The following is a 23186-nucleotide window of genomic DNA, read 5'->3' as shown; positions in this document are numbered from 1 at the left end:
AAGCCACTGAACTCTACACTATAAATAAGTGCATTGTCTAGCATGTCGATTCATCTCAATAAAGCTGTTAAAGTTACAGGACAGTATGTAGTGTATAACCCATCTGTTGGCAGAAAAACTATACAATAAATGGGGCGCTTGGGTGGCACAGTTGGTTGAGCACCCGACTCTTGGTTTTGACTCAGGTCCTGATTTCAGGATCATGAGATCGAGCCCCATGTTGGGCTCCGCTCTCAGAAGCTTGAGATTCTCTCTCCCTCTCCCCCTCCTGCTTGTGCTCTCTCTCTCTCAAATCAATCACTTTTTCAAAAAAGAAAAAGACTATACGATATATATACATATATATGAATGTAAACGCACAGCAAAAGGTCTGGAAACATTAGGGAGGCTGGTGAATGTTATCTTATATTTTCTGCTCTGTACAATCTTGCACTGTTTAATTTTTTTTACAATGGAAATATGTTTGTGTATAGCCTGTGTACTTTAAAAGAGATAATTGTTCTCTTAACTATGGGAAACAAAGTGAGGGTTGCTGGAGGGAAGGGGTAGAGGCCTGGGGTAACTGGGTGATGGGCATAATGGAATGAACACTGGGTGTGAAATGCAACTGATGAATCACTACATTCTACCCCCGAAACTAATACTACGCTATGTTAACTAAATTGAATTGAAATTTAAAAATTATATATGTTATATACATTATTATATGCATATATAATATATAATTGTTATATATTGTTCTATATATTGTTACTATATATATATATATATATATACATATATATATAATTATTGACAAAAAACCAGTATGACTGGGTCTTAGATACTTAGACACTTGGTGATATTACCTTGTAGTTCAGCCTTTGTTGGTCCTGACTGGTGAGAGTAACTAGAGAGTTCGTATCGAGTAAAGGTGATCTTTCATTAGCTGACTTTTGTTGTTGTTGTTGTTGTTGTTATACTATTTTCTGTAGTGGCATGGAGCTACCCACTGTCTATCATTATTGCCGAACTTTGCTCTCTTTAAAAGTCCATTAAAGATGATGTTCTCACAAAATGGAGATTTTTAAGTAGCAGCAGTAACAGAGAACTTTTTCCCTCTATCTAATCTTAGGTGTGTGATTGTCAAGGGAACAAGTTGGAGAAGTGTTTAATGTGTAAAAGTTATCATTGTTTTAAAATTAGCAATCACACAAACTTCCGCTTCAAAAGGCATCGAGAGTCACTGTCAGGGGAAGGGACCCATGGGGAGAAAGTGTTTTCAGAAGTCTCACTCTGCAGGGTTACCCACTGCATACCTCTAGTGGGACAGACATGAATTTAGGCCAAACCTGGAATCCTAATTTTACCCCTAGTGATATGACCTTGGGAGCCCTTCATCCTCTCTGGGCCAGTTTCCTTATCTATAAAATGGTTAAGAGATGTGAGGATTAAATATGACAATTGATGGGAAAGTGAGGTGCGTCATAAATATCCATTTTATTTTACTTCTATTTGAGCCAAAGAAAAAAAGTTGTCTCTGTTAAACAGGCTTTTGCAAACTCAGCTGTCGAAGAAAGGGCCTAAAGAATCATGATACCTATTAGGCTTGGATTCCTAGAACCTTGAACGGATCTCCAGAGAATCCATGATGTAGTTAGCAGAGCAAATTGCTTTCACTCAATTAAGGAAGGTTAACCAGGGTTTGCTTGATTAGTAACTGGTAAAATCAAGGACTATCTCATTTTCTTCACTCCTTTAATGCTACTCTAGTTATGGTTATTTCCTATGGAAAGCTTCCTACCTTTGGCTTCATCTATTATCCCAGGTTGTCAGCATTTTTCTTTTACTGCCCCAGTTTATGGTTATTCATTGCCTCATACTCTTCCTTGGCACTTTTGTGCCTTAAAAACAGCTTTATGGAGATATAATTCATATACCATCTAATTCACCCGTGTAAAGTGCATAATTCAGTGGTTTTAGTTTTTAGTATACTCACGGGCTTTTGCAAATATCACCACAATCTGTTGGAGAACATTATTGTCTGCTCCAAAAGAAACCTTGTATCCATTAGCAGTCACTCCACATCTCCTTCCAACTTTTTCCCCAAACCTAAGCCACCACTAATCTACTCTCTGTCTCTATAGACTTGTCTATTCTGAACATTTCCTACCAATGCAATATGTGGTCTTTTGTGTCTGGCTTCTTTCACTTAGCATCATGTTTTCAAGGTTCATGCATGCTGTAGCCTGTATCAGTGCTTCTTTTCTTTTTATGACTGAATACTATTCCATTATATGGATATACCACTTTTTTTAAAAAAATTCATCCATTCATTGATGAACATTTGGGTTTTATTTTTTCTACTTTTTGGCTATTATGAGTAATGTTTTGGCTATTATGAGTAATGTTGCTGTGAACCTTCAGGGAGAAGTCTCTGTGGACATGGTTTTATTTATCCATTTATGTTTCATGTATACCTAGGGGTGGAATCGCTGGGTCATACAGTAATTCTGTGTTTTAAACTTCTGAAGAACTGCCAGGGTGTTTTCCAGTGTGGCTGCCCCATTTGCCATTTCCACCCACAGTGCATGAGGATTCCAATTTTAGCACATTCTTGCCAACAGTAATTATCTCTGTTTGAGTGTAGCCATACTGGTAGGTGTGACACGGTATCTTGTGGTTTTGCATTGTACTTCCCTGATGGTTGATGATGTTGACCGTCTTTTCATTTGTGCTTATAGCCATTTGTCTATCATCTTTTAAGAACTGTCTATTCATATCCTTTTCCCAATTTGTGGTTGGGTTATTTATCTTTTTATTCGGTCATAAGAGTTCTTTGTATATCCTAGATACAAATTCCTTATGAGAACATGACTTACCAGCATTTTTGCCAAGCACCTTTGGTTTTATAGTCCTTTGTTGTTCTGTCATTACTTCCTGGCCAGTCCCCTGTCCTTTTTCATTTCAGTCATATGATCTTTGCTTCCGCTTAACCTTACTAGAGTTCATAGGACAGATGGTCAAGGCAAACAGCTTGAAGACTTTTGACTTTTCACTATTCTCTACATGTATATTTTTTTCCACACTTCAGTCTTTCCACCCACTTCCTATCCCTAAAATGCCCTTATTTTACTTTTTGTTTCTGGTAAACCCCTGTTTATTCATAATGACCCATATTAAGCAGTAAGTGATAAAACTAGAATTCTAGCTTTGCCCTAAACTCATGTCCTTCCCACAACAGTTATATAATGGATAATCCTGCAGAGTGGGACTTCTGAAAACAGTCACTCCCCAGGGGTCTGTCCCCCTGACAGCTACTTTAATTGGTTTTTGAAGCTAGAGTTTGGGGGAGCCAGGCAAAGTTTCCAGCTTCTTCTAGTCCTCCCTCTTAATCCTTGTTAATATGACCTATCAGTGAGATTCACTACATGTGGGATCTAATTTGTTGTTTCTGTATGCCTCTGTCGAGTGCTGGGGTACACAGTGACTGCTTCATAAGTACCCACTATTATTATTGTAAGACTTGTTATTGTCATTCAAAGAGGAAATACATACGAAGAGCCTAGCCCATCATCTGGCACAGAGGAAATACTCAGTGCTTTTCACTGCTATTATTTGTATTCTTGGCAGAATAAATGAATTTGGCTGGCAGTTATAAAAACTTTCATATATACTTGCCTCATTGATACTTTAAACAATATTGTGAGGTAGAAAAGGCCAGACTTATTCTCTCCATTTTATAGATTAGGAAACTGAAGCTCAGGGAGGTTGGGAGGCTTACCTGGATCACATAGCCAGTAATTGACAACAGCTAAGACTTGAACACAGGTTTTCTGACTGCAAATTTGTTTTTATAATCTGTTTTTATAATTTGGTTCTTTTAATCTCACTCTAAACTGTATTATCTTTTTAAATATAATGTCTGTAAATATTGTTTTTATTGATAATTCTATTTGTGTTAAGAATAAAAGTTATTATATATTATACATAATGAAACATAATATGAATATATGAATCATATATGTGATGAAATATTACTAAGCCATAAAAAAGGATGAGCTCTTGCCATTTATGACAACATGGATGGACCTAGAGTATATTATGCTGAGTGAAATAAGTGAAACAGAGAAAGACAAATACTGTATGATTTCACTTAAATGTAAAATGTAAAAAAAAACCCAAAAACCAAAAAACCTAAACAAACAAAAGGCAGAAACAGACCCATAAATAGAGAACAAACTGATGGTTACCAGAGGGGAGAAGGTTGGGGGGATGAGCAACATGGGTAAATGGGGGTGGGAGGTAAAGGCTTTCAGTTACAAAATAAATAAGTCACAGGAATAGAAGGCACAGCGTAGGGAATACAGTCAATGGTATTGTAGTAGTGTTGTATGGTGAGAGAGGGTAGCAACACTTGTGATGAGCACAAAGTAACATATAAACTTGTCAAATCACTATATGGTACACCTGAATCTAATGTGACATTCTGTGTCAGCTATACTTCAATTAAAAAAAAGAAGGCACATGGGGCACCTGGGTGGCTCAGTGGTTTAAGCCTCTGCCTTCAGCTCAGGTAGTGATCTCAGGGTCCTGGGATCGAGCCCCGCATCAGGCTCCCTGCTCAGTGGGGAGCCTGCTTCCCCTCCCCCCCGCCGCCTGCCTCTCTCTGCCTACTTGTGATCTGTCAAATAAATAAATAAAATCTTTTAAAAAAAGAGAAGGCATAAAGATTTAGACTGAATTATATTACATAAAAGAAAAGCTCAATAATCTAGATTGTTGAAGTTTTCGTCAAAATGAAGCTTTTATTTCATTTACCTAAAGGGCAGCTAGAATATAGAGAAATGAATATATTCTTTTTCTTGGGAATAGCTTTTTTGGCACTCAGGATAGAGTACAATAAATTATCGTACTACTCCCCAATTGATTGTGTATCATTAAGATACCAGTTGGAAGACAGCCTACCACCTTTCCTTTTAGTCTACTTTAGTATATTATTACCCTGCTCTCTTAAATGAGGTTTTATTGTTGTTATTTAGCATGTATTAAAGTAATAAAGAAACTAGCACATACCAACTGGTAGTTAGATATGCTATAATACATAATTTCAATTTCTGATTGTTTGTTGCTGGGACAGAGTAATATAGTTTGTTATGATTATTCATCTTGTATCTTGTAACCTCGATAAACCAACTTATTCTTTTTGTAAAGTCTGTAGGATTGTCTACATAGACAATCATTTTGCCTGTGAATAAAAATATTTATTTCATTCTTTCCAATCTGATGCTTTTTATTTCATTTTCTTGCCTTATTGTACTGCATAGGGACTCCCAAGAAATGTTGAATGGAAGTGGTTGAGTATACATTTTTGCTATTTTGCTGATGTCAGGGAGGAGAACATTCATTCTTTCACCTTTTAAGTATGATGTTAGCTGTCAGTCTGAGGAAGTTCCTTTCTGTTCCTTTTTGCTGAGAGTTGGGTTTCATGTTTTTAATCAGAAATGGATTTTGGAGGCGCCTGGGTGGCTCAGTGGGTTAAGCCTCTGCCTTCGGCTCGGGTCATGATCTCAGGGTCCTGGGATCAAGTCCCACATCGGGCTCTCTGCTCAGCGGGGAGCCTGCTTCCCTCTCTCTCTCTGCCTGCCTCTCTGCCTACTTGTGATCTCTGTGTGTCAAACAAGTAAATAAAATCTTATTAAAAAAAAGATTTAGAAATGGATTTTGGATTTTGTCAAATACTTCCTTGCACCTATTGAGATGATCTCATCATTTTCTTTTTAATTTGTCACTATCGTAAGTTATATTAAGTGATTTCTGAACACTAAAGAAATCATGCACTGCAGGAATAAACCCCACTTGTCAGTGATGGATTATCCTTTTTATATTTTATTAAATTTTATTTGCTAAAATTTTAAGAATTTTTGCATCTTTGCTCATGAGGAATTTTGGGTTTAGTTTTCTTAATTTTCTTACCTTTGTCTGGTGTTGGTATTAGGATAATGCTGGCCTTCCTTATACAGTGAGTTGAGTCGTGTTCCCTCCTCTTAATTTTCGGGATATATTTGTGTAGCATTGCTGTTATTTCTTCCTTAAATGTTTGATAGAATTCACCAGTGAAAATTTGATTTTATAGGTAGACATATAGCTATTCAGTTACGGATTTCTTCTAGAGTAACCTTTAACAGCTTGTATCTTTCAAGGAATTTATCCATTGCAACTGATTGTCAAATTGATTGGCATACAGTTGTTCATGTTTACTTATTATCCTTTTAAAAGCTATACCATCTCTAGTACCATCATCTCTCTCAATCCTGGTATTGGTAATTTACATTTTTTCTCTTTATCTCCCTAATCTGTCTGGCTAGAGTTTTATCAAATGTATGGATCTTCTCAAAGAACCAGGTTTTGGGGTTTTATCATTTTTTTCTCTTTTTGTGTCATGGTTCATCAATCTCCTCTCTGATCTTTATTATTTCCACTTCCTGCTTTTGGGGATTAATCTGCTCTTCTTTTTTAAAAAATATTTATTTATTTATTTATTTATTTATTTATTTATTTATTTATTTATTTTAGAGAGCGCATGCATGCAGGCATGGGGAGGGAAGGGCAGAGAGAGAGAGAGAGAGAGTCTTGAGCAGACTCCGTGCCCAGTGCAGAGCTTGACATGGAGTTCTGTCTCACAACACAGAGATCATGACCTGGGCTGAAATCAAGAGTCAGACCCCTAACTGACTGAGCCACCCACATGCCCCAGGGTTAATCTACTCTTGTATTTCTAGTTTCTGAAGGAGGAAGCTGAGATCTTTCATCAGAGTGGTAATAAATGTTCTTTGCTCTGAAATTAGTTTTGTCTGATATTATACTCATGTCAGCTTTTTTTTTTTTCCTAAGTAAGCTTTATGCCCAACATGGGGTTTGAACTCACAACCCTAAGATCAAGAACTGCATGCTCTACCAGCTGAGACAGCCAGGCACCCCTATGCCAGCTTTCTTTTAATTAGTGTTAAGTTGACAAATCTTTTGCCATCTTTCTACATCTTTACTTTGTAAATTAACATACAGTAAAATGGATTTTTTTATTGGATTGTACCTTTATGAGTTTGTTTGGTTTTACTTTTATAAGTTTTATTTATTTATTTATTTATTTATTAAAGATTTTATTTATTATTTGACAGAGAGAGATACAGTGAGCAAGAGAGGGAACACAAGCAGGGGGAGTGGGAGAGGAAGAAGCAGGCTTCCTGCTGAGCAGGGAGCCCGATGAGGGACTGATCCCAGGACCCTGGGATCATGACCTGAGCTGAAGGCAGACACTTAACAAGTGAGCCACCCAGGTGCCCCTATTTATTTATTTTTATTTTTATTTATTTTTTATTTTTTTATTTTTTTAAAAAGATTTTATTTATTTATTTGACACAGAGAGATCACAAGTAGACAGAGAGGCAGGCAGAGAGAGAGAGGGAAGTAGGCTCCCCGCTGAGCAGAGAGCCCGATGCGGGACTCGATCCCAGGACCCTGAGATCATGACCTGAGCCGAAGGCAGCGGCTTAACCCACTGAGCCACCCAGGCACCCATATTTATTTATTTTTAAAGATTTTATTTATTCACCTGAGAAAGCATGAACGGGGGGGGGGGGGCAGAGGGAGAAGCAGGCTCCCAGCTGAGTGGGGAGACCAAGGCGAGGCTTGATCCCCGGACCTGGGATCACAACCTGAGCCAAAGGCAGATGCTTCACCAACTGAACCACCCAGGCACCCCTCCATGTATGAGTTTTAACAAATACATTGTACTTCTTTTACTCTTTGGTAGTCACACTCATCTCTGCCTCTAACTGATCTGTTTCCTGTCACAGCAGTTTTGTCCTTTTGAGAGTATTACATAAATGGCATCGAACACTCTGGAAGCTTTTCAGACTGGCTTCTTTTACTTCATCTAATATCTCTGAGATCCATTCACTTTGTTGTGTGTATCAGTTATTTGTTTCTTTTTATTGTTGAGAACTATTCCATGGTGTGGAACTTTGCTGGGTCTCTTTTCCATGCTCCTCCATCTTGACCGTCTCTCCAGTACTGTCCCATTCTCTAGGGCGCTCTCTGTGGTCCTCTGGCCTGAAAGCTGGGTTTTATTCATCCTGTTATGCCATTCACTGACCACCGCTGAACCCAGAACCTGGTCCAAATGCAGAGACGCATCTATTGCAGAGGAATGACCACAGGTCCTCTGACCAAAGAGGGAGTTTCCTCTCCCTCAGTTTTCGGCCTTTGCCACCCCCACTGTCACTGTTGCTGCCAACAGGGCCTTGGAATTGCCTGGAGATCAGGACGCAAAAGAGCAGAGGGAAATAAAAGTAAAGTGGATTTTTTTCTGCTCTCTCTGAGTTTTGGGACTTTTCTCTGCTCCCCGATGACTGCCTCCAGGTGACATGGTAACTTAACTCCAGTTTGGGATTTATTGGGGGGGAAAAGTAGGGGATAGAGTAGAACACTCGCCCTCAGTTTGGTCATACTTTGCATTCTGATTTCCTTCCCTAATTATTTTGCTTTTATTAACCTATTTTTCATTAACTTTTAAGCTTTGTGGGGTCGCACCAAAACATCATTTATTTATTCTAGGGCAAACTTTTTCCCAGTGCTGAGGCAAATACTTATGAGTACTCTAAGGCCCTGGAAAGATAAGGTTGCCATTTTGGTGGCTGGAATGAATTATGCTCAGCCCCTGGTGAGGCTTGCAGTGTTTTCTTGGGCTCCTTCTGGGTGGTTCTTTCCCCAGACAAGTACACTTATCAGTACTCACCTGAATACTTGAGGAAGACTTTTTAAATTGTATTTCATTTTATTTTACTTTATTTTATTTATTTTTTGATCTCCATAGCCCCCTCTCTATGCAGATGTCTTCTCCTGTGTTCTACCCTACAAACCTAGCTGTCTTGACTCCCACAGGGCTCATCAGGAGAGAATACAGGGCCTCGCCTGGGTTGCTACTCCCCATACCTCTGTTCTTAGAAAGTCCAGAACAATCATGGGGCTCATCTAACTTGCCTCTCATCTTTCACAGATCCTTCTCCTTCATGCAGTTTTAAACTTTTTTTTTTCATATATTATGTCTGGTTTTAAGGTGTTTCAAGAGGTAAGGTAAATCCAGTCCCTGTTATTTCATCTTCACTGAAAACAAAAAATATATAGGATATAATTAAATGCTAAATTGTAAGACTCCAACTAAAGGTGCCTGATTATTTCAGAGATTTGGTTAGAGGTAGCTTTACAAAGGAGGTCAAATTTGAACTAGGCTTTGAAGGAAGGAGGATATTCTATGTGAAAAATAATGTCATAAATAAAGGTACTAGAAAAGAGGTAAGCCTGGTTTTTACCAATGAGCCAGTCTAGACAACAACCTGATAAAGTGGGTTGGAGTACTTAAGAAGATCATGAAAAATAAGGTTGAACAGTTGAGCTGGGGCCAGATTAAAACAATCTTTAAATTCCAGGGGTGCCTGGCTGGCTCAGTTGGTAAAGCACGCAGCTCTTGATCTCAGGGTTATGGGTTTGAACCCCAGGTTGAGTATAGAGATTACTTAAAATCTTTTTTTAATTTAATTTTATTTATTTATTTGACAGAGAGAGATCCCAAGTAGGCAGAGAGGTAGGCAGGCAGAGAGGGGGAAGCAGGCTCCCTGCTGAGCAGAGAGCCCAACTCGGGGCTCGATCCCAGGACCCTGAGATCATGACCTGAGCTGAAGGCAGAGGCTTAACCCACTGAGCCACCCAGGTGCCCCAAGATCACTTAAAATCTTAAAAAAGCAATACAAAGCAGAAAATCTTTAAATTTCTATGTTGTGATACAACACTGATAGAAAGCCATTGGGAGTTTTTTACTCCACACAGTGTTACATAATAAGAGCAGAGTTTAATTCAGATTAATAAGAACTTTTATATCCAGTCTGTATAGCTCTTTTGCCTTAAACATGCATCTGTTCCTTTTCTGTCCTCTGAATTAAATGAAGAACAGTATCATAAAAACATGGATATGGTATTGTTTTGATCAAATACATTATTACGTTTACTTAAAGATGGGAATAAGCCCATTCCTTAACCTTTTCTTGAGTTCCTTTATCTTTGTTCGTAAAACATATTTTCCATTAATAATCTTTATTGCTCTTTTCAGGATGCATTTCCTTTTTATCCCACTTCCTTTTCAATATTATACTGATAAAAACTGATACAATATGCTAGTAAGTTACTTCGTGCAGTATTTAATGGAAATATTTGCTTTTCAGATTGCTTTTTAATGCCCCAAATTATCAATCTAGCTTTTTTCAAAATGACATTATATTGAATGTGAAAGCTATTGACATCCAACCGACTTTTGGTAGTAATTATTTGTAGCTCATATGGTTTCTATACTATAGTTGTGTAATGTCAACGCATATCCCCTTGTGTTTTAATGTGACCATTTAAAAATTTATCAAACTCATTTAAAATGGCTCAGTCTTTCAGGGTATTACATATATACCTGCCTCTACTTAATAGGATTTGAAGTTTTGATACATTGGGTAAATTTAATATAGGGAACAGAAAAGCCCTTTTTTTTTTTTTTTTCTAATGCTCAGGTCTCCCCCCCTCCCCCCACACAAAAGTATGTGTAGAAGAAGGAAAAAAAAATAGATGTGGGGAGTTTTATAGGAGAAGGAAAGAGAGATGTTAGAGTAAAGAAACCAAGAACAGATAATAATCTCTGTGTCAGTGGAACCCAAGGCCCAGAAGAAATAGAAAATAAAGAACTAAAGTATGGCTTGGGGCAGAAAGAAGTTCAGTTAAAGCAACAGGAACCATTTTACAGATACTCTAAAAGACTCACTGGAAACTTGGCACCATTTTGGTAAAGCAGAGCTGTATCTGTGTTTGGTGAACTCGAACACAAAGAGAGACAACAGACTTTATAGAATTTTGACAAGAGGAATGAATACAAATCTGGTGGAAGAAAATGATTTTATAATAAAAGGGTACATTTTAAGTGGCTATCTTTTTTTTTTTTTGTAATTTTTTTTATTTAAGTAATCTCTACACCCAACATGCGGCTCAAACTCACGTCCCTGCTCCACCAACTGAGCCAGCCAGCTGCCCATGAGGATATCTTTGAGGGTCTTCCTAGAGTTAAATAGGGCCAGAGATTTATTGGAGTGAAAGCCAAAGGTAGATATATAGAAGGCAGGTGAGAATTGTGGAGAATAACCTCCCCTTTTCTTTGAATGTGTGTCTTCTTCACAAAATTAGAGTATAAAAGTTGTTTAGAGAAATGACTGTCTTCTATACAACAGAATATATGGTAGAAGGAACTTCAGGTTTTTTTTCTCTTGAGACAGAGTGGGGATATACAGACAACAGCATGCAAACAAGATATTTAGAATCTGTATGAAAACAATCTGAATTGACAGATCTTATTTGGATAAAGATAGCAATAATCAGGAATAAAATTGGCAAATATGGAATTGGATGTTGGGATTGTTCATTTATGCAGTTGAAAATAAAGGTTGTGAAATCTATAGTAAGGGAAACTGCTTCGTATGTGGTGAAAATAAATGCAGAACCTCACAGAAGCAGACATTTTGGCAAAGGTAGATAAATTAGGCTTAGAATAAAAGAGACTTAGAATGTGGTGAAAGTGGTCTTAGAGCTTCAGCTTCCTTTCTTTGGGGATCCCAGGTCATACTGAGGAAGGGCAGAGGATTTTTTTTTTTTAAGATGGTGCAAAGGGAAGCAAAATGATAAGATTTGTGAAGCGTGTAAAAACTCCTTGTGTCTTAGCTGAGGCATCCAGATTTTGAGGATTGAGTATATACCTCAACAAGCAATATTTTAATAGAATGTGGACAAAATGAGAAAGGACACAGATAATGATACAGGAAGTATCAGCTATTCCTTTGTTTGAAAGGAAAAAGGAGGAATAATAAGGAGTAGGAATGGAGCCTAGTAACATCATTCAGTTCCCAAGTATGAAGTACTTGTAGGAATGGTTTAAAGGCAGAAGGGCTAGCAAATGAACTGAGGGTTTTGTTTGTTTGTCGCTTGGGCTTTTGTTGTTTTTAGTGGAAGAAAATAACGGATTGGATACAATCACTGCTTTTGACAGAATAAGTCATGATTGCCTTTCACAGATAATTATCTGTATAAACCTTAGAGAAGATTCAGGAATTTTTTTCATGACTAAAAATGAAGCAAAGTGGCATACAGTACCTAGTCTCACTGCATTGGTATTTTGACATCTTTTTTGCCATTACCCAAGGTATAATCAGTTTCCCAAGATAAACCATATGCTTTAACTTGCCAGTAGCTATTAAAACGTTAAAAATACGTCGTCTTCAAACCAGCAATTCCACTTTTATGAATACCTCCCACAGATCTACTTACACAGGTAAGTATATATACAAGGAGGTCTGTTGCAACATTGCTTGTAATGGCAAAAGTTGAGAGTCGGCCCAAGTGTCCAGAGGGGAACAGTTGAATAATGATGGTGCCAGCATGACGGAATCCCCTAAAAAGAATGAAGTAGATCTGTTTGTATAGAATACTGTCCATTTTATGTGCTTAAGTGAATTTTTTAAAAATTATTTATTTGACAGAGATCACAAGTAGGCAGAGAGGCAGGCAGAGAGAGAGAGAGAGGAGGAGGAGGAGGAAGCAGGCTCCCCACTGAGCAGGGAGCCCAACCTGGGGCTCAATCCCAGGACCCTGGGATCATGACCTGAGCCGAAGGCAGAGGCTTTAAACCACTGAGCCACCCAGGCGCCCTCAAGTGAATTTTTAATAGGCACAATAATATGTAGAGTATTCTACTTTTTAAAATCCCATTATACATACAAGCAAACAGTACATTATGCATATGTATAAAGAGGCCTGGAGGGGCGCCTGGGTGGCTCAGTATGTTGAGCACCTGCCTTCAGCTCAGGTCATGATCCCAGAGTCCTGGGATCGAGTCCCACGTCAGGGTCCTTGCTCAGTGGGGAACCTGCTTCTCCTTCTCCTCCCCGGCCCCCCGCTCCCGGCTCATGCTCTCTCTCTCTCTCGCTTTCTCACTCAAAGAAATAAATAAATTCTTGAAAGAAAGAAAGTGAGGAAGGAAGGAAGGGAGGGCCTGGACATATATATATTAAACCGTTAACAATAATTACTTCCTCTATGTAGAAATGGTGTTTTAGTTTTCAATTTATATCTTCTATTTTTATAACAAGCATATATTTCATTTTTTTTAAACCTGCAATTTGTCTGACGGAGAAAAAGGCCAAGCCCTTGTGAGTCAACCCTTCCCGCCCAACCCTGGTTCAATTCCTCTTCTCTCTCCATTACAGTTTAATACAAAGAAGCACCGTGGGCACAATTGGTTTTTATTATTGGGAGAAGTTTCCCAAATGAAATTCCTGGTTTCTCATCAGCTTGGCCCAAAACTAAAACTCTGTTCAACATGACCCCATGGTTTTAAAATACCAAGTGGTGGCAGCTTCTTGGTAAAATCAGGGTTGTTTGTTCCTGCAGTAACTGAACATAAATCGAACATATATTAAGTGTACCAGGCAGCAGGGAATGCAAACATGCTAGTCCCTCAACTCTCCTATTTGATGGTTCCCTCCATCTCGGTCAATTTCTTGACAGTCCTGACCCCACCCCATGGTCACTTTCAGTACTTCCCAGTGCTCGTCTGCCTTTGAAAGGCAACCCCCCCTTAAACTTACTGCACGGTAGGCTCCTGCCTATGAATTTTCAAAGAGCTACTTTTTACCTTCTGCATGAGACTATTCCCCTACAATGGACATCGCGTTTTACCTTCACTTCTCTAAATAACAGAGGCTGGAGATCATTTAGCAATGGAAAAATGGAAACTATCAAGGGCGGGGTATAGAATGTTTGTGTTTATAGAAGAAAAGAGGAATTTGTGAAAGATTTGATATTTGTGAACAAAAACATATGTCAGTCACTGTTGGAGAAAGAAAAATATGATACATAATCCTGTTCTAAAGTATATGTATAATGTATAAATATTTTTGGAATAAAAATATTTATATCTCTCTCCAGAGAGAAAGTGGCTGGATCACATTATCTCTTTGAAGTTCCAGTTCTATAGACTCAAGCATTTTCTTTAAAAAGCAATTTAAAAATTATGATGAGAAGATGTTTAGGCTGAGATTTATATTTTACATATGGGGAGGATCAATATTTCTCAAACTGCATTCTTCAGTATGTCATGCCTTTTGCTTCTTAAATCTGTGAAACACAACTTTAAATAAAAGTTTTATTTGGGGTCATTAAAATGCGAAGGGGATGGAGTACTCATTGCTGTTGGTTCTTGTTATGTTACGTTATTACATTACGATATATATTAGAAAGTAACTTGTATGAGGGCCTTCCTGACTTTTAATAATAATTTATTACCATTTGGAACTATAGAGTAAATCCTGCTAGAATCTTCATTTTTGAGCCTCAGTATTAAATTACGTATTGTCTCCCTTTTGTGCATTTTACCAGCGTATTATCATCTTAAATTGTTTCATTCTTCCAAGAAGAGAGCAAAGGAACAACTGTCTATTTGTCATAGGTTGGGATCATCATGGGAGTGAGCGGAAGAGCTAACCAATAGGGCCTCTTCTCTCAAGGGCCCCGAATTGTGGGTGACAACCTATTAATTCTCCACTGAACTTTAGGCATTTGGGAACAATTATGTTCCATGTTAGCACTACCTGAGCTCTTTTTTCCAAAGGTAATCAAAGTCCAAACTTGATACCAGAAGGATAATTGACCAAGCAGCAGCAATCTTCCGCATATAAGGATATCTAAGACAATCCCTAATTCTCAAAGAGATGGAACAATCTAGTTAGTAGAAAGGAACTCCTTTCTTGCAATTAACACAGGCTCTCTATACCTTTCTTTCTCAGAAAGAACAAAAACTGGGGGCGTCTGGGTGGCTCAGTCCATTAAGTGTCCTACTCTTGGTTTCGGCTCAGGTCTTGATCTCAGGGCTGTGAGATGGAGCCCCATGTGGGCTCTGTGCTGGGCAAGGAGCCTGCTTAATATTCTCCCTCTCCCTCTCCCTCTGCCCCTCCACCCCGCCCCCATCCCCATGCTCCCTCGCTCTCTCAAATAAAAAATAAATCCTTAAAAAGCAAAAAAACCCACAAAAGCTAAAAAGAACAGGGTATGCTCAGAATGTACAATAGAAGAACTATAAATATATTATTATAGAAAGCATGTTATCTACCACCCTAATCCTGCACACAGGAAAATGAAAGCGTATGTGGTAATTTCTTTTCAAAATAAGATAAAGCCAGTAGTTGCATAAGGAAGTGAATGTATATACTCTTCCCGTATGTGCTCTTAATCTAAATTAGTCTTAATTTTACTTTTTCCTACTTTGAATTAAATCGACGTCATGCCACATCAAGTAAGTTGTTTGGTTTTCTTCTGAGTAATTAATTATTCTATTGGTTTTATCTTCTAAAACACCCATCAAATGTATACACAGAATTTTACTGGACAGAAACTGGCATACCCATTCCACTCTGATTTGTGGCTCACCTCATGCTCTTGGTGTAGGGCTTTGACCAGCTTCGACTTGAAGGATTGCTTTGCGATGTGACCCTGATGCCTGGTGACACAGATGACGCCTTCCCTGTGCATAGAGTCATGATGGCCTCTGCTAGTGATTACTTCAAGGCAATGTTCACAGGTAGAGTGGCTTGTTAAATTCTGCACCCCCATTAAAACAATCTGAAAAAGGCAGATTTCCATATTTTTGTCTCTAAAGTGAAATTCAATTCTTTAGATCTTGTCTTTCCAAGAAGAAATCATTTCCAAAAGAATATACACCCAGTACGTGTAGTTGTAGGTGGCGGTTTTTAAAACTTGGGAACCAGATGTGCCTTTTTCATACTTCCGTCCACTTTTGTTTCACAACTTCTTTTTTCCAGCTGCACCTCTGGATGGTCTACCAGAGGCTCTGGGTCTGACTAAGACAATCTTGAACCCATCAAAAGATAGGAAGTGACAGGAGAACGTTTTGGAAGCTCTCACATTATATACGACTTCCATTAGTATAGAGCTATTCTTTCTTAAGTACTTTCTTTTAACTGTAAAATATGTAGAAGTCTGACTCTGACATGAATGCTTACATAGAATAAAACTTTTTCCTTGATTTTATTGCATCTAATTAGCAGCAGAAGTGAGTTTGACCTTAATTAAATTACCTACCCTCCTTTCATTGAATGTCTTTTTATTTAAGGTGGAATGAAAGAACAAGATTTAATGTGCATTAAGCTTCACGGTGTGAGCAAAGTCGGCTTAAGGAAAATTATTGATTTCATTTATACTGCAAAGCTTTCTCTTAACATGGACAACCTTCAAGACACCCTGGAAGCTGCCAGTTTTCTTCAGATTCTGCCGGTTTTGGACTTCTGCAAAGTATTTCTCATATCTGGGGTAAGCCGTCTTCAAATCTTCAAATCTTTTCCTGCGATACAGTCTGGGGTAGCCTTGGAAAGCCTGGGGAATTGGTGAATTGGTGAATTGAAACTTTGGCCCTTAGAGAGAGGACTCAGGGAGTGTGTGTTCTGGAATGAAGTTGAGAGCGAAACACTACGGGTGTCTTTTTTACAAAACAGAATCATTTCCTAAAAGCCTTCCGGGTAATCCCATGACATCAGACAGTAATAGTGTTTGATAACAATATACACGTTAACCCGTTTACTGACGTTATATGTTTTAATCTGGTTTTGTTTGCCTTCATGACTTTAGGCGGGCAAGCTTTCTTAGGTGGGATTCCATGAAAGCATAATCTGAACTTCTCGAAGTCTTTTAAACTAGGCTCAGTAATTTTTTTTCTTCCTTCAACATGGGAGCTAGGTCTTGAGAAGAAGTAACACCTGTGTGACAGCCTGTAAGAAACAAATGTTAATTCCATAGAAACACATCACCCACTGAATCATTTTTTCCTCTTTCAAGAGATAGGAGGGGACACAACTACCAATCAGCGAACTCCATAGCAGTCACGTGGTTCCTGAAGGCACCGCCCTATTGGAGACCCTTAAATTATTGACTTCTGGGAAATGAAATGCTTTGGCTGCAAAGAAATATTGCCAAGAAGATTTCTAGAGCTTATAGAGCTGCCTTTTGTGACTGGAAATGATGGCAGAGGTCAATTTTGATATATTTTCTAATTTGTTAAATTAGTGGGTAATACATTTTTCTATAATTGATTCAAATTCATACCAGTTTTTATATTGGTAAATAATTGCTGTTGAGCTTTTTGAACCCTAAGTTTCAAGAGAATGTCCTTAGTGATTTTATTAATAAGCTACTCCTTATCTTACAGAGTCAGCCCACAGCTAATTTAGCTGGGCTATTGAAAATGTGTTTCGTTCCTCTGTTTCCATTTTAAAGGACTCAGACTAGTGTCTCACTATTATTTATAAACTTTTAAATTGACTACTATTTTTCACACTTTTAAGGCAGTCTGGTGTTACAACATTGCTCTGTGTTGCCCTATTCACTACTGTATAAGTAACCACATGAAGTTTGCTTATTTCCCGTGATACTGTTTATCATCCTTACTGAATCTGAACACTGAATTTCCTTTTAACTTAAGCACACAAGATCCTTCCCCTTAGGACCTATAAGCATCTCTCTTCTAGTTTTGTGCCACTGATATTGTCTGACAGCTTCATCTCAAGAAAAAAAAACGAACTGAATTACATGTATTTTTTTAAATGTATCAAAGCCAATAATGAACTTAGTAATAACCTGAAGGCTTACATTTATAGATTCTTTTTTTTTTTTTAAAGATCTTATTTATTTGACAGAGAGAGAGAGAAATCACAAGTAGGCAGAGAGGCAGGCAGAGAGAGGGGGGGAAGCAGGCTCCCTGCTGAGCAGAGAGCCCGATGCGGGGCTCGATGCGGGGCTCAATCCCAGGACCCTGAGATCATGAACTGAGCTGAAGGCAGAGGCTTAACCCACTGAGCCACCCAGGCGCCCCTACATTTATAGATTCTTAAGAGTCCTTCACACTGATCTCAACAACATGTGGTCGTCCCAAGCCAAACTTGGTACAGTGTGGTAATTTCTTTGAAACTAATCATTAATAATAGACATGTATTGTCGACTTCTTCTCTAATACCAGAGTTTAGTACTTATGACTTTAGATACTGGTTGTGATCTGTTCCTTTACCTGAAAGAAAAGGACCAAATGGAATAAAGCATGATTTTTTTAATAGTTATTTATTTATTTGACAGAGAGATAAAGAGCACAAGTAGGCAGAGAGATAGGGAGAAGCAGGCTCTCTGCTGAGGAGGGAGCCCGATGTGGGACTTGATCCCAGGACACTGAGTTCATGACCTGAGCCAAAGGCAGCAGCTTAACTGACTGAGCCACCTAGGCGCCCCTAAATCATGATTTATGAAAAGTCATAAAAGCATACAAATGTCAAAGTAACAGCATTAGAAAACAATTTTGTTCTAGAAAACTCTAAAGTTATTTAAAGAAGATATCCTAGTAATTTTACAATAGTGACAAATTTTCTATAATCAGAATGTCAGTTCTTTTACCTGTTTGAAGCACTTATTATAACTGTGTTTTACCGGGTTGGAAAATTCTTCATTTTTGTGAACACTTATTATTGTCTTAAAGATTATGTTCTTCATTTCTAGTGTTCTCTGCAGACATCCTAAAACCCACTTGTAATGGAGAAGAGGCTTATCTCTGACAAAGCTTTACCTGTGGTATAGTTCACTCCTCCCTCTCTCGGTTTTAGAACTTTCTACAAGCTCCGAGGAAACACCTCTTTTCTTAGCACCATTCTACTTAACCTGTCTTTCACCCTGCTTGCAGAGGATATGTCTGCGTGATTTTCCTGTGGAAATAATTCCATCTCAGAATCTACGATAATTTTTTAGAACAGTTGGTAGATTATTAGCATAAGGATTATATAAAATCCAACTTTTCCTTCATCCCTCTTGCATGCGTTCCATTTCTTAGTTAGATGTTCAGCCTTACCCTGTTTATTTCCTGTTTCCTTCTCAGCAATCAAGTGGATCAGGCGGAAGAGTCGCCCTTGGGTGTTTTTTCTACTTATAAGAACTGGAAGTTTCGAGATAATGTATTTTTCAAAGGTAGATTTGTTTTGAGTTTTCCCACAAGCTAAGATTATGGATAGTTTTTAAATCGAATGATCTCATATTTTAAGGAATCTGTGCTTAAACCAAAGGTTTTGAGTGAGTCGGTTTGTGTTTTTAATGATGTGGTGTGATTATACTTCACATAAGCCAAACACTACTTGGGTTTGAGTTTTTAGAAAGAAAAATTAGCTTCCAACATAATTTTGGTCTATCCCACTCTTAATCACTTGTGTAGGTGAAAGTGTGACTCGGCAAATAACTCACAAAGCGTTTTTATGGTGGTTTTGAATGACAACTTTCAAGATTTATTTATGTGAGAGAGGGACAGAGTGCAAATGGTGGGGGAAGAGCAGAGGGAGAGGGAAAGAATCTACAGCAGGCTCCCCGCTGAGCAGAGAGCTCGATCCCAGGACCCTGAGATCATGACCTGAGCTGAAATCAAGAGTTGGATGCTTAACTCACAGAGCCACCCAGGCACCCCTTGAATGATAACTTTAAATACGATAATAAAGCCACGCTCAGCTTCGGTGAGGTAGAAGCACCAGTGTAATGCTTTTCTCTTAAGGTGTTAATTAGTGTTCTAGTTTATGGAATCTGGTGCTTTTGTTCTTGCTATGTTTCTTTCTTGCCAGTTGTAGAAAAGAGGACTATGAAATGGATACAAAGGGATAACAGCAAAGGATGTAAGGCAGAGTAGGTAAAATTATCTGTTCAACAAAAAACATTTGCTCTCCTAGCTCATGGAGATGATGGAAAATGACCTTCATTTAGTTACCTGCCTAAAAATTGCATTTGTTTTGTCTTTATGACATTGTATAACTACAGCATGCTAAACACTGTGTAGCCATTCCCTGCTTTACAAACAGGTTGTGGTTACATTTTTTGTTTATCGTTCGTCTGTTATTTGGAACGTGTAACATCTAGCATTTGCCCCCCAGAATTACTGTTACAGAGGATTACAGGCTAGTCCACATACCCCAACTTTTAACATGAGGTTGCTTAAGGAGGACATTTGTCATTGAACTGAAATATTATAATTTAAATATACAATTATCCAGAATAAACAAACCAGAATGAAGGCGAGCAAGAAACCATTTTCTTTTTATATAAAAGCATATTTAATCAGAGAATGAAGATGCCATTGTGCTTTAGACTTTCTTTAAACTCATTCCTTTTTAAAGTTGTGTGGTGTTTTTTCCTTGATGCGTGTATAACATTGCTTCCCCTCAGACATTTATTATCACGGATTGGGGTGGGAAGTCACAATGAAATGTAGAAAAAATTTATTGAGGCAACCGAGGGTAATAAAGAATTAGTGACAGTGGAAAACAAAAGAGGTGAGGGGCGGCTGGGTGGCTCAGTCAGTTAAGAGTTCCACTCTTGGTTTCAGCTCAGGTCACCAGATCAAGCCCCACATCAGGGTCCCATGCTCAGCAGGGAGTCTGCTGGAGATTTTCTCTCTCCCTCTCCGTTTCCCTCTGCCCCTCCCCACCCATTCTCTCTCTCTCAAATAAAATAAATAAATCTTTAAAGTAAAAAGAAAAGAAAGGAGATGCATATGTAGGAGAGGCAAAAGGCCGAGAAAAAAGGAGTTCTCTCAAGGGAAAAATGAAGGCGATCAGAGGACATTATTGGAAAAGACCGTTTCTTTTGCTATTCAGTGATGGTATTAACAGCAAGCTTTGGGAATGTTCTTCTTGATGTCAGAATTTCCTATATAGTAATTATATTTCATATTTCTTGTTTGATCTAAATTGGATTTTCCCATAAAAATTAACAAACATGTCTTTTCAGATCTTTTTTTTTTTTTTTTTTTTTTTTTGCTTTTGGGGGGGTTTAATGCAAATCAGAGGAAAACGGCTATAGATAATTTTACAATGAATCAAAACTGTTCCTCCCCTCCCCCCAACCAAACCATTCTTGAGTTCATTGTCAAGGCAGATGTTCAGCCAGTCACACCCAGATACTGGTTGTCTGTGGTTGAGCATCTGTTCTCACTAGCTGGTACCAGACTGTGCTGCTTGTTAAATGTTCTAAATATTATTCCTCCCTGTAACTGGAATCACTGCATCCTTGCCCATCTGCCATGTGGGACTCTGTAGGGGAGGCAGAGGCCCAACCTAGGCTCAAACCAATCCATTCTCCCATGACCATTATAATATGTAATAGTGTATCCAAGAAGGGATGTGCGCTCGAAGTGCAAAGCGGTAAAGACAATTGGACCCCCCAAGGTGGAGACACACCATCAGTATTCCCCTCAGATAGCAGTTAGAATGTGAAGAGACACAAAGCCTGAGACAGGAAGTTTCTGATTTTTAATCATCTTTTTGTTCTTCTTACCAGAAGGTCCCTTCCCTGTGTCCTGTGATGTTCCCACCTGTGGAAGGAGGCCCGGGACAAGATGCCTCTTCCATCATCATCTGCTCCCCCTTCCCCAAAGTATCTTATTTGATTTCTTCCCAGTCTATGGACACGCTTTGTCTCTCTCTGCATTGGTTGTTCTTGTTGTCAGGCTCCCATCTTAATAAACTAGATGCCACCAAGGAGAATTTGGTGCATTGACCATCTGAGGAGTCCCCCCAAATTTGCCAACTAACTTCTTAGTCTTTGCATTTTCCTTGAAGGTATAGAAGCAGATACTCGTTTTCGTTTTTGCTTTTCTCCTAAGTGGAAGCTTATTTGTAGAACACAGTTATCTTCAACAAAATAACATTGCAGATTGCTGATGAAACCTGTCATTAAAATATCATGTGATGGTAATAAAATGTTTGGGTGCATTGAGTGTGATTTGAACAATTTAATATAGCAGCAGTGAGTAACAGTGTGTTAATGAGAACACCACTTCGAAAATTATGATGCCTGGAACTGCCTTTAGGGTGACCTAGGAAGGTGGTTTGATTACAATAGAATAGTTTATAATATTTTATATAGAGGAAACTTAGATATGCACTTGATTATTTTAAAAACAATTTTATTGGTTCTCATAAGTGGTTGAGAAATTTTGTCCTTTTTTGCTTCTCTATCCTTTAAAACACTAATGTATATTTGAATTCATGTCTGTAATCCCTCTTCTTTGGAATTTTGGCCAGGTTATATATTCTGATGAAATTAGAGTTCTTTCCACTTATGAGCTTTTTTTTAATAAGCTTTAAACTTGACATTTTATATTTCAAAATGTAATGTATTCTAATATATACATGAATTTCATTAAATGTTACATTACTACACATATCCATTACTGAATACTATCTAGGCTAAATATTTGGGTATATGTTAACTGAAGCAGTTTCAATAATCATGACTGAGAGGTGGATGAAAACGAGCCCTAATTGAATAATCGCATATTTTTCCAAAATCATTTACCATTATCCCATCATTTTGATCTGCTTATATTGTTAACTGTTATTCTAGACTTTGCTTCTATAATCCCTATAATCTATGATTAATTGTTTTGGCTTTGATGACACAAACTACATAAACAACTAATTTGCTATTACATAGTTTTTATATGGGTTTCATTTTTTAAAATTAAGGGTCTAGTAATATTTTATACTAATTCAGAATGTATTCTATTTTTAGTTGTATCTCTCTTCACATCTTAATTTTTATATTGCTGATAATTAGAGTGTTTAACCTTCGTTATTTACCCACAGTGTGATAGCTGTTGTACGTGGGGTATAGAAAATGCTAGTCCTTCCGTCAAGACGACGACAATTTGGGAGGTTATGAAATACCTTTCTCTGGTGGCTTTTAAGAAAAGAGTAGGCAGCTATCTGGATATACTAGGAGGTCTGTCAAGGCCTTTTGTAGTTTTGTGTATATGTCTCTGAGGATACTGATATATAGAGGATATTTTCCAGATGCCCTTAAATCAAAGGTAGGTTTTTTAAATACTGTTATTTTATTAATTATTTTCTTATTGGATGAAGTTGAAGGGGGAAAAGGGGAAGAAACTAAACACCTTAATCACATTTCTAAATTATACAGTTTGGTTTTTAGTTTTTTCTCTCTGTTCGTTTTATATGCTACAAATTGAGACATACATTTGG

The 23186-nt window shown here is 38.0% G+C and overlaps 1 protein-coding gene across 6 annotated transcripts in view; it reads left to right on the top strand.

Annotated features, from left to right (window-relative positions):
• The window catches only part of KLHL13 (kelch like family member 13), a 195448-nt gene that overhangs the window by 155502 nt on the left and 16760 nt on the right, over positions 1 to 23186 (top strand). For all 6 annotated transcript variants that reach the window (XM_032844761.1, XM_032844762.1, XM_032844757.1 and 3 more), the window contains 2 exons: positions 15562 to 15694; positions 16247 to 16443. In XM_032844761.1, the coding sequence (XP_032700652.1) occupies positions 15562 to 15694; positions 16247 to 16443 (330 nt within the window). The remainder of the gene's footprint in view (positions 1 to 15561; positions 15695 to 16246; positions 16444 to 23186) is intronic.

Source organism: Lontra canadensis, unplaced genomic scaffold, assembly GCF_010015895.1.
Source record: "Lontra canadensis isolate GAN:19392208 unplaced genomic scaffold, GSC_riverotter_1.0 scaffold155, whole genome shotgun sequence".
Classification (NCBI taxonomy): Eukaryota; Metazoa; Chordata; class Mammalia; order Carnivora; family Mustelidae; genus Lontra; species Lontra canadensis.
This window is presented reverse-complemented; position numbering and strand designations above follow the sequence as displayed.